Genomic DNA, 14,855 nt, shown 5'->3' with positions numbered 1-14,855 from the left:
AAAGACTCTACCAAGCATTGGCATCCAAACCAAACACAGTTTAAACCCTAAGCCAGTGTTTCTCAATCCTGGTCCTCGGGGACCACTGCCCTGCATGTTTTAGAGGTGTCCATCTTTAACACACTTGATTCAAAAGGATGGCTCGTTAGCAGGCTTGCAAAGAACTTGACAAGCAGTTCAATTAATCTGAATCAGCTGTACTGAAGTTGGAAAGAACTAAAACATGCAGGGCAGTGGTCCCTGAGGACCAGGATTGAGGAACACTGCACTAAGCAATTATATGGTAATCTAAGAAAAACATCCCTTGCTATCCCTGGATTCTCCTGACTTTGACCACGGAGAGAGATGTCTCTCATTAACATCAGCCAATGGCATCCGAAGACATTTATCTTGGAAAACTGCTCAGGTTCACTTTTTACCTTCTACTAGAACACAGTTCCTCATCAGATTTACTGATTTATTCATTCCTTGGATTACGTTAGTCATTCCTAGGACAACCTTATCCATCCATCCATTATCTGCCCCTTATTCGGGGCCAGGTCACGGGGGCAGCTGCCTAAACAAGGAAGTCCATAATTCCCTCTTCCTGGCCACATTCGTCAGCTTGTCCAGAAGAATCCTGAGGTGTTCCTAGGCCAGCTAAGAGATGTAGTCCGTCCAGCGTGTCCTGGGTCTTCTCCGGGACCTCTTTCCGGTGGGACGTACCCGGAACACCTCACCAGAGAGGCGTCCAGGCGGCATCCTGACCAGATGCCCGAGCCACCTCATCTGGCTCCTCTCGATGTGGAGGAGCAGCAGCTCTACTCTGAGCCCCTCCCGGATCACCGAGCTGAGAGCCCGGCCACCCTGCAGAGAAAACTAATTTCGACCACTTGTATTTGCGATCTTTCGGTAAATCGAGAACCTTGCCTTTTGGGTCAGCTCCCTCTTCACCAAGACAGACCGATGCAGAGTCCGCATCACTGCAGACGCCTCCACTTGGGACAGGACCCTATTGCAGACCCGAAGAGAGCACTCCACCCTTTTCCGGCTGAGGACCATGGTCTTGGACTTGGAGGTGCTGATTCCCATACCAGCTGCTTCACACTCGGCTGCAAATCGCTCCAGTGAGAACTGAAGATCACGGCCCGATGAAGTCAACAGAACCACATCATCTGCAAAGAGCAGAGACCCAATCCTGAGGCCACCGAACCGGATCCCCTCAACACCTCGGCTGTGCCTAGAAATTCTGTCCATAAAAGTTTTGAACAGAATCGGTGACAAAGGGCAGCCTTGGTGGAGTCCAATCCGCACTGGAAACGATTCTGATTTACTGCCGGCAATGTGGACCAAGCTCTGACACCGGTCGTACAGGCACCGGATAGCTCGTACAAGCGGGTCCGGCACTCCATACTCCTGGAGTCCCCCCACAAGAGTCCCCAGGGGACACGGTTGAACGCCTTCTCCAAGTCCACAAAACACATGTAGACTGGTTGGGCAAACTCCCATGTCCCCCTCAAAAACCCTGAAGAGGGTGTAGAGCTGGTCCACTGTTCCACGACAGGGACGAAAACCACACTGCTCCTCCTCAATCCAAGGTTCGACTATCCGACGGACCATCCTCTCCAGCACCCCTGAATAGACCTTATTGGGGAGGCTGAGGAGTGTGATCCCCCTGTAGTTGGAGCACACCCTCCAGTCCCCCTTTCTGAAGAGGGGGACCACCACCCCAGTCTGCCAGTCCAGGGAAACTGTCCCCGATGTCTACACGATGCTCTTTCTGACAGGGGACTCTGCCAGACGTTCCTAGCAGGCCCTCACAACACGCTTGGGTCTGCCAGGCCTGACCAGCATCCTCCCCCACCATCTGAGCCAACTCACCACCAGGTGGTGATCAGCTGACAGCTCCACCCCTCTCTTCACCCGAGTGTCCAGAACATGCGGCCGCAAGTCCGACGACACGACTACAAAGTCGATCATCAAACTGCGGCCTAGAGTGTCCTGGTGCCTACTTCACACATTCCAAAGATTACTTTACTCTTTCCTGTGACTACTTTACTTTTTCCTAGGATCTGGTTTCCCTGAAAGTAATGTGGCGTTCTGTTGGAGGAGATAACCATTTAAATTTTTTACTGTGTCCCAGGTGAATTTACTCTGACACAGTAACACATATCTTAATTCTGACACTTCTTTAGTAATCTTACATGTCTCAGCTTTCTGTATCAAATCAAATCAAACTTTATTTATATAGCACCTTTCATACATAAAAATAGCAACTCAAGGTGCTTTACAGAGAGTAAAATCCCCCAGAACCCCAACCCAATAGCAGCAAGCCCACCCCCCACCCCTTCCCATCAAACACACACACATCACAGAGGGTAAAAGCAAGTTAAAAGGACCAAGGAAACGCTGTCATAAATTCTGGGGTCTAGTGGCGTGGGGAAACACTGGGATAAAACACTGTAAAACCAAATCTAAAACAATCTAAAAACCAACCCTGGGTATGAAAGTAATAGTAATATTGCCAAGACCCATAAAATAAGAGAACCCGTGAAATAAGAGAATCAGAATGATAAAACAAATACATAAATGATAAATAAATAGAAGCTGAATACAGCCTGTGTGTTAAGAATAAATAAATGAATAAATACAATAGTAATAATAAAAGTAATGATTAAAATGCTAAACTAAAAAGGTGGGTCTTGAGTCTGTTTTTAAAAATATCCACACTAGGTGCTCCCCTCACGTCCTCAGGCAGGCTGTTCCACATACGAGGGCCGTAGAAATAAAAGGAGGACTCGCCGTGGGTTTTTGTTTTTACTCTGGGAACAGTTAAAAGGCCAGTACCAGAGGACCTGAGGGGTCTAGTGGGCTCATACGATAAAAGCAAATCAGATAAATAAGGTGGGCTAAGACCATTAAGAGACTTAAATACCAAAAAAAGAATCTTAAAATCAATTCTGAAGCTGACGGGGAGCCAGTGCAGAGACTTTAAAATTGGTGTAATGTGGGCCCTCTTTCTGGTCTTTGCCAACAGACGTGCAGCTGCGTTCTGTACAAGCTGCAGCTGGTTCAGGTACTTCTTTGGAAGACCAGAAAGAAGAGCATTGCAATAATCTAATCTTGATGTGATAAAAGCATGAATCAGTGTCTCTGCACTGGCTCGAGAGAGCCTGTAGAGACCAGGATTATACATACTGCCCTTGTAGTTGTGAGCATACTTAATTTATTCTGGATATGCCACTGCAGACAGAAGGCAGAGAAAATAGACACCATGACCTCATGAAGAAGAGGTTAAACATTCGGTAAACGAATCTGAGAAGTCTCTGTCAAGGTTCCGGCCATGTCTGCGCTCGTCAGTTTGATTCAGCTGACCTGGGTCTTCCTAATCGCAGCCTTGTTTCACCTGTTCTCAGCTCTACTTAAACCCACAGTCTCTCCCTCTCTGCCAGATGACCAACAGCCTCTTGCGTAGCTGAAGTCCAGCGTTCTGATTTGGTGTGTTAAGGTCTGGCTCATAATGGTGGGATTAGAAGGGAATTAAAGTTATGCACCACCCACAAACATCACACTGTGTCCAGGTTTCCTGCAGAGACAAACTGTCGCACCAGTGAAGTTGATCCACTGCTGATGTGCCTCCAAGCCAAGCAGCATGGAATTCACCACTCTACCCAGTAGGACTGAGTCTGATGAGCACACATTGATGTGGGAGTGAGCTGGTATTGTTTGGCTAATGTTAGCACTCATCCAGTTTATTTTACATTTATCTCACACTCCTTGTGACAATCGAGGGAAGAAATGGTTTAAACTCCTTCTTTTCTCTCCATCTTGCTACCCTACATCCACAGAATGACCATCTCATCAGGGATTTAAGGTCTTATTCCAGGCATTAGTTGGTATTAGTTAGCAGGTATTAGTTAGCTCTCCAGTCAGCTGGTTACTCATCATGATGGATCATAGCAATCACTTCAGCAGTAGTTTCCTCACCAAATCTTTCCAAAAATGAGACTTTAAAGCAGAATATCTGACAAAATTTCTTTTTACTGCAACAATGTTCCTCTGGGATGTTCTGGAGAGCCGACCCATGGATCGGGTCGGTATCACAGAACAAACCAGGCTGATAATCAGTTGACAGCACCCATAAGTACTGAGCCGAAGCAGAGCAGGAAACCCAGACACACCTGGAACCGATAGATCATTCACCTGCTCAGGTAGAAGTGCCACAGCGACGTCTCCGGCTCGATCCTCCTGGGTGAAAGGTGATCCAGCTCTATGCCCACCTGGGGGAGTTCTGCCATGGGGTTGGACAGAGGCTTGGAGATCCAGCGGCTGTGGGCATGAACCATCACCAGACCCAGAGACTGGACAGACAGGACAGAGCATTAACGCTAACGTTCAGATAAAAACCAGGCATGGTCGTGTGTCAGAGGCCTTACCATGATCATTTTGACTCTCTGGGTCACAGGGTTGGGTTTATTGTCCTCCTCTTCCATCACCCTGGAGAAGTGGCTTAGCTGCCAGATCGGATGGCCCTCCTGGCTCTCACGGGACAACTACAGGAACAAACACAATCAGGGATCCATCCAGAAAGACATGTCCACATGTAGACCAGCAGAGTCCCTACCTCCAGGACCAGAGAGACACATGCAGGAAAGAAGGTCATGAACACAAAGTAGTTGGCCAACACAGACATGCATCCAAAGCCACACATGATTTCCAGCTGCCGCACACCTGAAAAGACAAGACAGGAAGTAACCACAGACCGGAGTGGGCTGAATGCCGCCATTTACTCCGTTTCAGGTGTTTTTTTATTTCTTCGTCATCTGATTTGGATTGTTTGAACACATCTGTCAATATTCAGTCGCAAGTCCATGCCTTTCTTTGTCTTGAAGGAAATCATCTGTGCTTTAAAGCCTTCTAATTCCTCACAAGATCTCCTCCCCTGTCACCTTTTCCAGGAATTGAGTCACACTACCGGGCCCATTAATAATTTCATTTAATGCCTTATTTTCATCAGGCGGAGTACCCACTGCAGTCAGTCATCAGCAGGAAAAACTGTCATGGTTTGAGGAGGAAGTGGACCCAAATGCAGGTCAAAAAGGCAGGAGGCAGACGGGTGCAGGAATCAAGGTTTTAATTAAGAAACACTTACAGAGCTCACATGGACGAAACAGAGGAGACAAAATGGGTCAACACGACAGATGATCTGACAAACACCGTCTAAAAACAAGAGGTATATAACTGGAACACAGCTGACAAGACGCAGGTGGAGTGAGTTAACAATTAGAACCAGGTGAGATAATGAACAGGAAAATAAAACGCAATGCAACACACCAGGGAAGGACCTACAAAATAAAACAGGAAACCAGACAAGACAATGAACAGATAGGACAGCAAAACTAAACCAAACATACACAGATCATGACAAAAACCTTGACTCCAGTGTCGTATCTTACGAAAGGCTGATGTCTAAACTCACTATTGCATCTACTGTTTTAGAAAAGATTGCTTTTAATCAACTGTAGGCATTTGTAGTAACTTGTGGAGTTTGTGAAGAGTTCCAGTCTGGATTTAAACGTCGCCACAGGAGTGAGATTAAACTTTTTTCCCCTAAATGGCATTGAGAGAATTTCTTTATTTCACAAACCAAACAACAAAAAACCAATCAAAATCCAGTCGTCTTTAAACATCATCATTTGTCTTCTAACCTGACAACTGGGGCTTGAGGCAAACTGTTAACATAATATGACCACTTACAACACAACCATTACCAGCTATAACACAGTCTTGTCCAGTTATGACCAGTTATAACACAGTTATGACCAGTTATAAAAAATTCACGACCAGTTACAAGGTTTAACACAGTCTTGACCAATTATGGCCAGTTATAATAAAGTCATGACCAGTTATGCCCAGTTATAAAAAAAAGTCATGACCAGTTAAAACCAGCTATAACACTGTCTTGACCAATTATGACCAGTTATAATATAGCCATGACCAGTTATGACCATTTTTAATAGAGTCATGGCCAGTTATAACACAGTCATGACCAGTTATAACCACCTCTAACAGTCTTGACTAATTATGACCACTTATAATACAGTCATGGCCAGCTATAACACAGTCATGACCAGTTATAACCAGTTATAATAAAGTCATGACCACTTATAACAAGCTATAACAAAGTCTTGACCAATTAAAAACAGTTATAATACAGTCATGAACAGTTATGACAAGTAATAATAAAGTCATGACCAGTTATAACCAGCTATAACACAGTCTTGACCAATTATGACCAGTTATAACACAGTCACGACCAGTTATAATACAGTTTTGACCAATTATAACCAGTTAAAATTCAGTCATGACCAGTTATGACCAGTTTTAATAAGGTCATGATCTGTTAAAACCAGCTATAACACAGTCTTGACCAATAATGACCAGTTATAATACAGTCATGACTAGTTATAATAGAGTCATGGCCAGCTCTAACACAGTCATGACCAGTTATAATAAAGTCATGGTCAGCTCTAACACATCCATGACCAGATATAATTAAGTCATGACCAGTTATAACAAGCTATAACACAGTCTTGACCAATTGTGACCTGTTATAATACAGTCATGACAGGTTATGACCAGTTAAAATACAGTCATGGCCAGCTATAACACAGTCATGACCAATTATTACCAGGTATAATACAGTCATGAGCAGTTATGACGAGTTATAATACAGTCATGACCAGATATGGCCAGTTATAATACAGTTATGACCAGTTAGGATACAAAGGATAAAGTGAAGCTAGCTGAAACTAGCTGCTGAAAGATAAAGTGAAAGGAGCTAACCCTGAAGCTGCTAATGGATAAAGTGAAGGGAGCTAACCCTGAAGCTAGCTACTGATGGATAAAGTCAATGGAGCTACCCCTGAAGCTAGCTGCTGATGGATAAAGTGTAGACAGCTAACCCTGAAGCTAGCTGCTATGGATAAAGTGTAGACAGCTAACCCTGAAGCTAGCTGCTGATGGATAAAGTGTAGACAGCTATCCCTGAAGCTAGCTGCTATGGATAAAGTGATGGGAGCTAAACCTGAAGCTAGCTGCTGATGGATAAAGTGTAGACAGCTTACCCTGAAACTAGCTGCTGATGGATAAAGTTAAGGGAGTTAATCCTGAAGCTAGCTGTTGATGGATAAAGTGAATGGAGCTAACCCTGAAGCTAGCTGCTATGGCTAAAGTGAATCAACACATAATCAGAATAAAATAATAAATTACATTTACATGATTAAAAGCAAGATAAGTTAAAAAAGTTAACATGCAGATTTCATGCATAGGCGCATGGGAAAAGAAATGTTTTTAACCTGGATTTAAAAATGTCTACATTTGGTGAAAGTTTAATCTCCACTGGCAGTTTGTTCCACTTGTTTGCAGCATAACAGCTAAATGCTGAATCTCCATGTTTAGAACCAGAGTCCATGTTTAGTCTGGACTCTTGTTTGGACTAGTTGACCAGAGTCTTTGGATCTAAGAGCTCTGCTAGGTTTATATTCTCTGAACATATCACAGATGGATTCTGGGTCTAAACCGTTCTGGGATTCGTAAACAATCAGAAAGGTTTTATAATCTATTCTGTGAATTCTGTGAAAAGGCTAAATTCTCTGTCTTCCTTCCTCATGTCACTCAAGTGGCTCCGAAAATGGTGTCCTACCGCAGAAACTTGAGATCCCTCAGACCTACACAGCTGTCTGATGAGGTTTACTCTACCCTCCCTTCCCAGTCAGACTTCTCCTTACTGTCTGTTAATGAGGCTACAGAAACACTCTGCTCCTCTCTCGCCTCCTCTCTGGACAAACTCTGTCCTCTGGTGTCAAAACCAGCCAGACAAAACCCTCCCAGTCCATGGCTCACAGAGGTTCTAAGGGAGCACAGAGCCGGACTCAGGGCTGCAGAAAGAAAGTGGCGCAAATCAAAAGAGCACACTGACTTGTCTGAGTAGCAGCAAAAACCTGAAACGTTCACATCCAGCCTAAAGGCGGCCAAGGAAACCTTTTATCAGAACAAGATCCGCAATGCTCCCAACACACGACATGTTCATGGTGTTTAACTCTCTTCTATCTCCACCACCTGATCAGCCTCCCACTGTGCTGACTGCAGAAATGTTTGCTTCCTACTTCACTGAAAAGGTCGCTACCATCAGTAACCAATTCACTGAGCCAGACCAACTCAGCCTTACCAAACCAGCTACTGGTGCCTCACTCTGCTCTTTCTGCACAACAGGGGTGCCTCAGGGCTCGGTGCTTGGCCCTCTTCTCTTTTCTCTATACACCTCCTCACTCGGTGCAGTCATTAGCTCTCATGGTTTCTCCTACCACTGCTATGCAGATGACACTCAGCTTTTCCTTTCTTTCCCACCTGACGACACAACCGTCTCAATGTGAATATCAGCATGTTGTTGATATCTCCGCATCGATGAAGGATCACCACCTTCAGCTAAATCTGTCCAAGACCGAGCTTATTGTCTTTCCAGCCAATCCTTCCTTACCGCCACAGATAAGCGTGCAGCTTGACTCCATCACGCTTGTGCCTACGTCTTCTAGCAGGAATCTTGGTGTCATGGTAGACAACCAGCTGACCTTTAAGGACCATGTTGCCTCGGTTGCTCAATCTTGCCAATTTGCTCTCTACAACATCAGGAGGATCAGACACTACCTGACTGATCACACGGCCCAGCTCCTGGTCCAGGCTCTGGTCATTTCACGCATTGACTACTGCAACTCCTTACTGGCTGGCCTGCCTGCATGCTCAGTTAAACCTCTGCAGATGATCCAGAACGCAGCAGCACGTCTGGTCTTCAACCAGCCCAAAAGAGCTCATGTCACTCCGCTGCTAATCGCTCTCCACTGGCTTCCAGTTGCAGCGCATCAGATTCAAAGCTCTGCTTCAGGCTTACAAAACAATAACCCAAACGGCTCCGGTCTACCTCCACTCCTTAATCCAGAGCTACACTCCCTCTCCACAGTTACGCTCTGCCAGTGAAAGACGCCTAGTGCTCCCACCACAAGGTGGCGCCACATCAGTAGCTAGACTCTTCTCCTCTGTTGTTCCCTGGTGGTGGAACCATCTACCAAACTCCGTCCGATCCGCAGAGTCCTTATCCACTTTTAAAAGCAAGCTAAAGACTCAGTTGTTTAAGGAGCATTTCCACACTTAGCTTAACTCTTCTACTCAGAATGAGTCATGGGCTCGACACACGGGAGGCGACGTCGCTCCTTCTCCATTCATTTCCTATGGAACCTGCGTATTGCGGCGAAAATCGCTGTCCTCCTCCAGCCAAGCGACAGGCGACATTCGTGCATGTGAAATGTTGCGCTCGTTCATATAGACGTGCACACGATGCTTGCGACGCGACACAAGAAAATAGGAAAATGTTCTATTTTTGTCGCTGTCGTCTGGCACTACTGCCAACCAGCGAGGGGCTTCGTGGACTGACCAATGAGAGGGTTGTCTTTCTTTTATACAGTAAACAGAATGATTTCTGTTAATTCCTGCACAATATTCTGACTCTCCATCTGTCATACTTTAGGCTCTTTCCGACTGTAGGAACCTTTTGCAGTTCCTATAACCTTTTCAGGAACCATTCCGACATATAGGAACTAGGGACCAAAGCCCTCAGTTTCTATAGTAAGTAAGTAATTAAATGTTTATTTATATAGCACCTTTCAAGATAAAATCACAAAGTGCTTCACAATAAGATAAAACACTAAATAACAGTAATACAGAAAGAATAAAAACAAATAAAACTAAGTAAAAGCAAGTTTAAAAAGATGTGTTTTTAGCTGCTATTTAAAAGAGATCATGGAGTCCACAGATCTCAGGCTTAGAGGAAGAGAGTTCCAGAGGACAGGAGCCACTGTTGTAAAGGCTCTGTCACCCTTAGTTTTGAGCTGTGTTGGTTTAGCAACCAGCAGATCTTGATGACTCGATCTCAGGGACCTGCTGGGCACGTAGAGCTGTAAAAGATCCTTGATGTATTCAGGTGCCTGGTCATGTAGGGCTTGATAGGTAAATACCAGAATTTAAAATGCACCCTGTAATAAATGGGCAGCCAGTGCAGCTGGATTAGTAGAGGAGTGACATGGGTGAATTTTCCGTAATAAAGCCTCTTTCACTCACGCAACCAAATGTATTTTAGTCAAATTGACTTTACTTCCAATTCTTGACTATGGCGACATCATTTATAAAATGGCATCAAGCGCAGCCCTTAAAAAATTAGACTCTCTCTACCACTCAGCCATACGCTTTGCCACAAAGGCCCCTTTCCACACCCACCACTGTGATCTCTATAATTTGGTGGGCTGGCCCTCCCTTCACACTCGGCGACTCCATCATTGGTTTCTTTTTATTTACAAGTCAGTCTTACACAAGACACCTTTCTATCTCTCATCTCTTCTCCACCTCGCTCGCAGCACTTATCACACCAGGTCAACCGAATTTATTAAGCTCATCATTCCCAAAACCGCCACTGTTTTCGGCCGTAACGCCTTCCACTTTGCCGCTGCAAATGACTGGAATACACTGCAGAACACTCTCAAACTTCCAGCTCTGATATCTGTTTCTCTGTTTAGACAGAGACTTCAACAGATTATTGTAGATACTTGTTCCTGCTGACGATGCTGACTCTCCCTTATATACAAACATTTCTCCACTACTTTTTCTTTCACATAAATCCGTCTTATATACTGTGTTCTACTCCCTTTCCCCCTTTCATTTTTATATATTTGTACTTGCTCTGCACTTTTTTAATTTGTATTGTATTGTTGTATTGTGGTCCTGTGTATGCACAGTTGTATGTTTGTATGTATGTATGTTATTTATTCCTGCTGGGGCCTCTTGGCCAGGTCATGTTTGTAAATGAGAACTGGTTCTCAAACATTTTTTTACCTGGTTAAATAAAGGTTAAAGAAATAAAATAAATAAATTTGGGGGATTTAGTTATCAGCCTTGCAGCAGCGTTCTGAACCAACTGGAGACGGTCAAGCGATTTTTTGTTTAAACATGTAAAGAGGGAATTACAGTAATCCAGTCTGGATGAGATGAAGGCATGGACGATCATCTCCATATCAGATGATGAAACAGCTGGACTCAGCTTAGCAACGTTTTTGAGGTGATAGAAACAAAAGCGAGCAAGCAATTTTACATGAGCATCTAAGGACACTGCAGGGTCAAGGGTTACACCAAGGTTCCTGACCAAGGGCTTAATGCATGATGCAAGTGGGCCAAGACTCTCAGCTATCTCAGGGAAAAATCTGTCAGGGGCACAAACAAGGACCTCAGTTTTTACATCATTAAGTTGAAGAAAGTTATCATTCATCCAGCTCCTGACAGCATCCAAACACCCAAGCAAGGTCTGAATCTTAAAAACATCCTGAGGTTTAAAAGAAATAAAAAGCTGAATATCATCAGCATAACAATGATAAGAAATATCTTTAAAAGAACCTGTAATGTGCTGCAGAGGCAGCAAATATAAAATAAACAATAAAGGACCCAGAAAAGACCCCTGTGGAACACCAAAATTAAGAGCTGAAGAAGAGGATTTAAATTTTGCAGCAGCCACGGAGACTAATCTCCCAGAGAGATAAGAGGAGAACCGTTTAAAAGCAGATCCCGAAACCCCCACCCAGTGTTTCATATAACCATTTTAGCTCCTGCTCCGAGGCAGGGTCTAAACGGGGTTCTATAGGAACCCTCATGACGTAGGTGTTTGGTGACTGGTAGCTACGCCCCTTGCCAGATTTCCGCATTTTGTGTCCCCGCCACATTTAAAAAACACGGTTGCACATAAGGACAAAAACAACAACAGAGCAGCGATAAATGGACCGACGAGGAGGTCGAAGCTCTTTTGACCGTCTACGCCACAGAGGATTTTCAGAGAGGTTTTGAAGGTTCGCAGCGAAATATAAAAATATTCCTGACGATCAGCTCTCAGTCAGAGAACGCAGGATAACGCGAAGCAGCGCACGTAGAAAACTCACACAAGACTACAAATAAATTAAGGACCACGACAACCGGAGCGGGACGAACCGAAAAAACAGTAAATTGGACAGCTTGTACCACCGACATGTTTACTCGGGCAACGCCGCAGCAAATGACTCCTGCGTGCGGCAGGAAAAGCCAGTGTGATATGCAGCATATACACACATATAAATAGTTATTTTTGCTCTGCTGTATTCACTATAAAAAATAAATGACTTTGTAAAGAGTCTGAAGTTTTCAGTTTGTGTCTGTTAGATGTGCTTTGGCCACATCTATAAAATATTAGCTAATTAAAATATTGAGTAGTTATTAACTTATCACAGCTATGAAATATTAAATAATCCATCTTTGGTCGCTACATTTTAAGTCTTATCCCTGTGTGTAAATTACGTTAGTTTATCAACTTTATAATATGCTCCATACCACAGAACGAAGTTTATCATGTTTAACCAAGATCTGACACAAATTACACACCTGTAAACATTTCACCACCCTTTTTATATTTTTACCTTCATATACGCTAAATCTGTGTGACTATGTCCTCATAATTCTAAACCATAAGTCAGTCACAACCAACCCTTCAGTGACGGATTACTCCTCCACCTTTCTACTAATGATTCCATAAAACACACAAAGCTTAAAGGTGATGAGATCTTTATTTTGCGCATATAAAAAAAATGATGCATTTTCTATGGAACATTTTCTTTTTAAATGTGTACATCATGTATACATGTATGTTCTGTCTGTGGAACTTCCAGAACATGATGCTTATTATGAAGAGGTGTGTAGTGATTAGCTGGAAGGCAGGAGGTAAAGCATCCAGGCTGTTCTCCATCTCCTTCAGTATCTGCAGCAGGTGGTTGTGTCCATCCTCTCCAGTGCAGCTTCAGGCGGCCACAGATGTATTGAAATGTCTCCCTGGACATACAGAAATTCTCTATCCACTGCTCATCGGTAAAATTGAGAACAACCTTTTCCCACTAGTTATCAGCTTTGCTCCGGACCAGCCGGACGGTGAGGAGGTTCAATGAGCTGCAGCAACGTCTGAAACAGAACACGAGTTACAATAAACCCGCCGTCTGAAATATTTAGTTATTGTAATCTGCTCAACACAGACAGTAGAAAACCGTCTGAAATGTTTACTCATAAGACACGTATACAATCGGCGCATGTTTAATAAGTTAAACTTACATGTCTCCTTTGTCTGCGGCGGATCTCCTGCTGCTGGATTTTTCATCTTCTGAAAGGAACCTTCCAGCCTCGACGTGAGACGCCTGGTTGTATCGTCCATCAGTAACATCTCCATCAAGCAGAGCATCAACACTACGATCTCTTCGTTCTCCATATTAGCTTGCCGTGTTGTTTTGTTTTTAGCGGGTTTTGTTTTGTTGTTATGTGGCGCTAAAGTCACACGCCACTGTCGCTAACGTATGCGTCACATCGGTCCCGCTACCGCCCCCAACTCATGTACAAATGCAGCATGAAACAGTTCCCCTGGAGAAGGTAGTTCCTAGAACTAGGACAGTTATTAGAACTGCGTTCTTAGAACTTCTCTGTCGGAATGCGCCTTTTGTCACGTCAGAGACTGGTTTGAAAATGTCAAATCCCCACCAATATCATAACCAATCAAATTTTATTAGAGAAAAGCGATTTTAGAGCGCGATGCACGGCACTGCTGCCGTTGCTGTCGTTGGTCGCCTCCCGTGTGTTCAGTTTCACGAAGGTTGCAATGAGTTTCGCCTGTCGCTGTCGTTGGTCGCGTACCGTTGGTCGCGTACCATGTGTCGAGCCCATTAGAAAGATTCGTCCAGATCTTTGGCTCAACCATGTACTGAAGAAGCTGCTGCACTTACACCCAAGATGTTGCTGTTTGATGAAATCATGATGTTTGTATTTAAACAAAATGACTTACAAAAAATACAAAAAAAATTTAAAAAAAGAAAAAAAGAAAAAGTTATGTGCTACCTCTAGAACTACATGACAGCACCTGGTCCACCTGGTCCACCTGGACTCCAGCAGTCTGACTACAACTTAATGACGACGTCCTTCCTGGTTGAATTCTTGCTTGTGTTGTTCTTACTCTCAAATGTAAGTCGCTTTGGATAAAAGCGTCTGCTAAATGACTGTAGAATAGAATAGAATAGAATGGAACAGAATAAAGATTTCAAAACTGGTGTGATGTGTTCAGATCTCTTCGTCCTGGTTAAAACTCCAGCAGCAGCAGCATCTGGATGAGCTGCAGATGTTTACTGGTCTTACTGGGAAGTCCTGTTAAAAACCAGTACAGTAATCCAGCCTACTGGAGGTGGATCATGGAGGACTTTCTCCTGGTCTTACTGGGAAACTAAACTTTTAATCCTGTTTCTGGTAAAAAGCTTCTTAGTGAAGCTTTGATGTGGCTGCTGAAAGTCAGGTCTGAGTCTATCAACACTCCCAGGTTACCAACTTAGTCGTGGTTTTAAGAACCCGAGTCTCCAGGTGTTTACCAATGCTGACCCTCTTCTCTTTCTACCAAACAGAATAATCTCAGTTTTATCTTCATTTAATTGTAGAAAATTCTCCTTCATCCAGGTGTTTATTTGCTCCAGACTGCTGGACTGCAGTCGTCTGGTGACAGAGAGATAAAGTTGTGTATCATCAGCATAACGATGATTATTAATGCTGAAGTTCTGAAATATTTGACCCAAAGGGTCCCAAAGGGTCAAATATTACAGAACAAGTCATGGCCACTCGCTCGGATTCATAGCTGCCGATCGGAACTAAACAACTCTGGCCTTCTAACAGGACCTGCACCAGTTAAGGATCGCTTCAGAAAGTCCAGCCTGAAAACAGGATTCTGGGATCTA

The 14,855-nt window shown here is 43.9% G+C and overlaps 1 protein-coding gene across 4 annotated transcripts in view; it reads right to left on the bottom strand.

The window, feature by feature from the left end:
* LOC121648416 (3-hydroxy-3-methylglutaryl-coenzyme A reductase-like) overlaps nucleotides 1-14,855 on the bottom strand; it is a 34,016-nt gene that overhangs the window by 11,196 nt on the left and 7,965 nt on the right. For all 4 annotated transcript variants that reach the window (XM_041998492.1, XM_041998495.1, XM_041998496.1 and 1 more), the window contains exons 7-9: nucleotides 4,604-4,710; nucleotides 4,416-4,532; nucleotides 4,183-4,340 (exon numbers count right to left, since the gene is read on the bottom strand). In XM_041998492.1, coding sequence (XP_041854426.1) covers nucleotides 4,183-4,340; nucleotides 4,416-4,532; nucleotides 4,604-4,710 — 382 coding nt within the window. The remainder of the gene's footprint in view (nucleotides 1-4,182; nucleotides 4,341-4,415; nucleotides 4,533-4,603; nucleotides 4,711-14,855) is intronic.

This window comes from Melanotaenia boesemani, chromosome 11 (assembly GCF_017639745.1).
Source record: "Melanotaenia boesemani isolate fMelBoe1 chromosome 11, fMelBoe1.pri, whole genome shotgun sequence".
NCBI lineage: Eukaryota > Metazoa > Chordata > Actinopteri > Atheriniformes > Melanotaeniidae > Melanotaenia > Melanotaenia boesemani.
The sequence above is the reverse complement of the archived record's forward strand: the minus strand, read 5'-3'. Positions and strand labels throughout refer to the sequence as shown.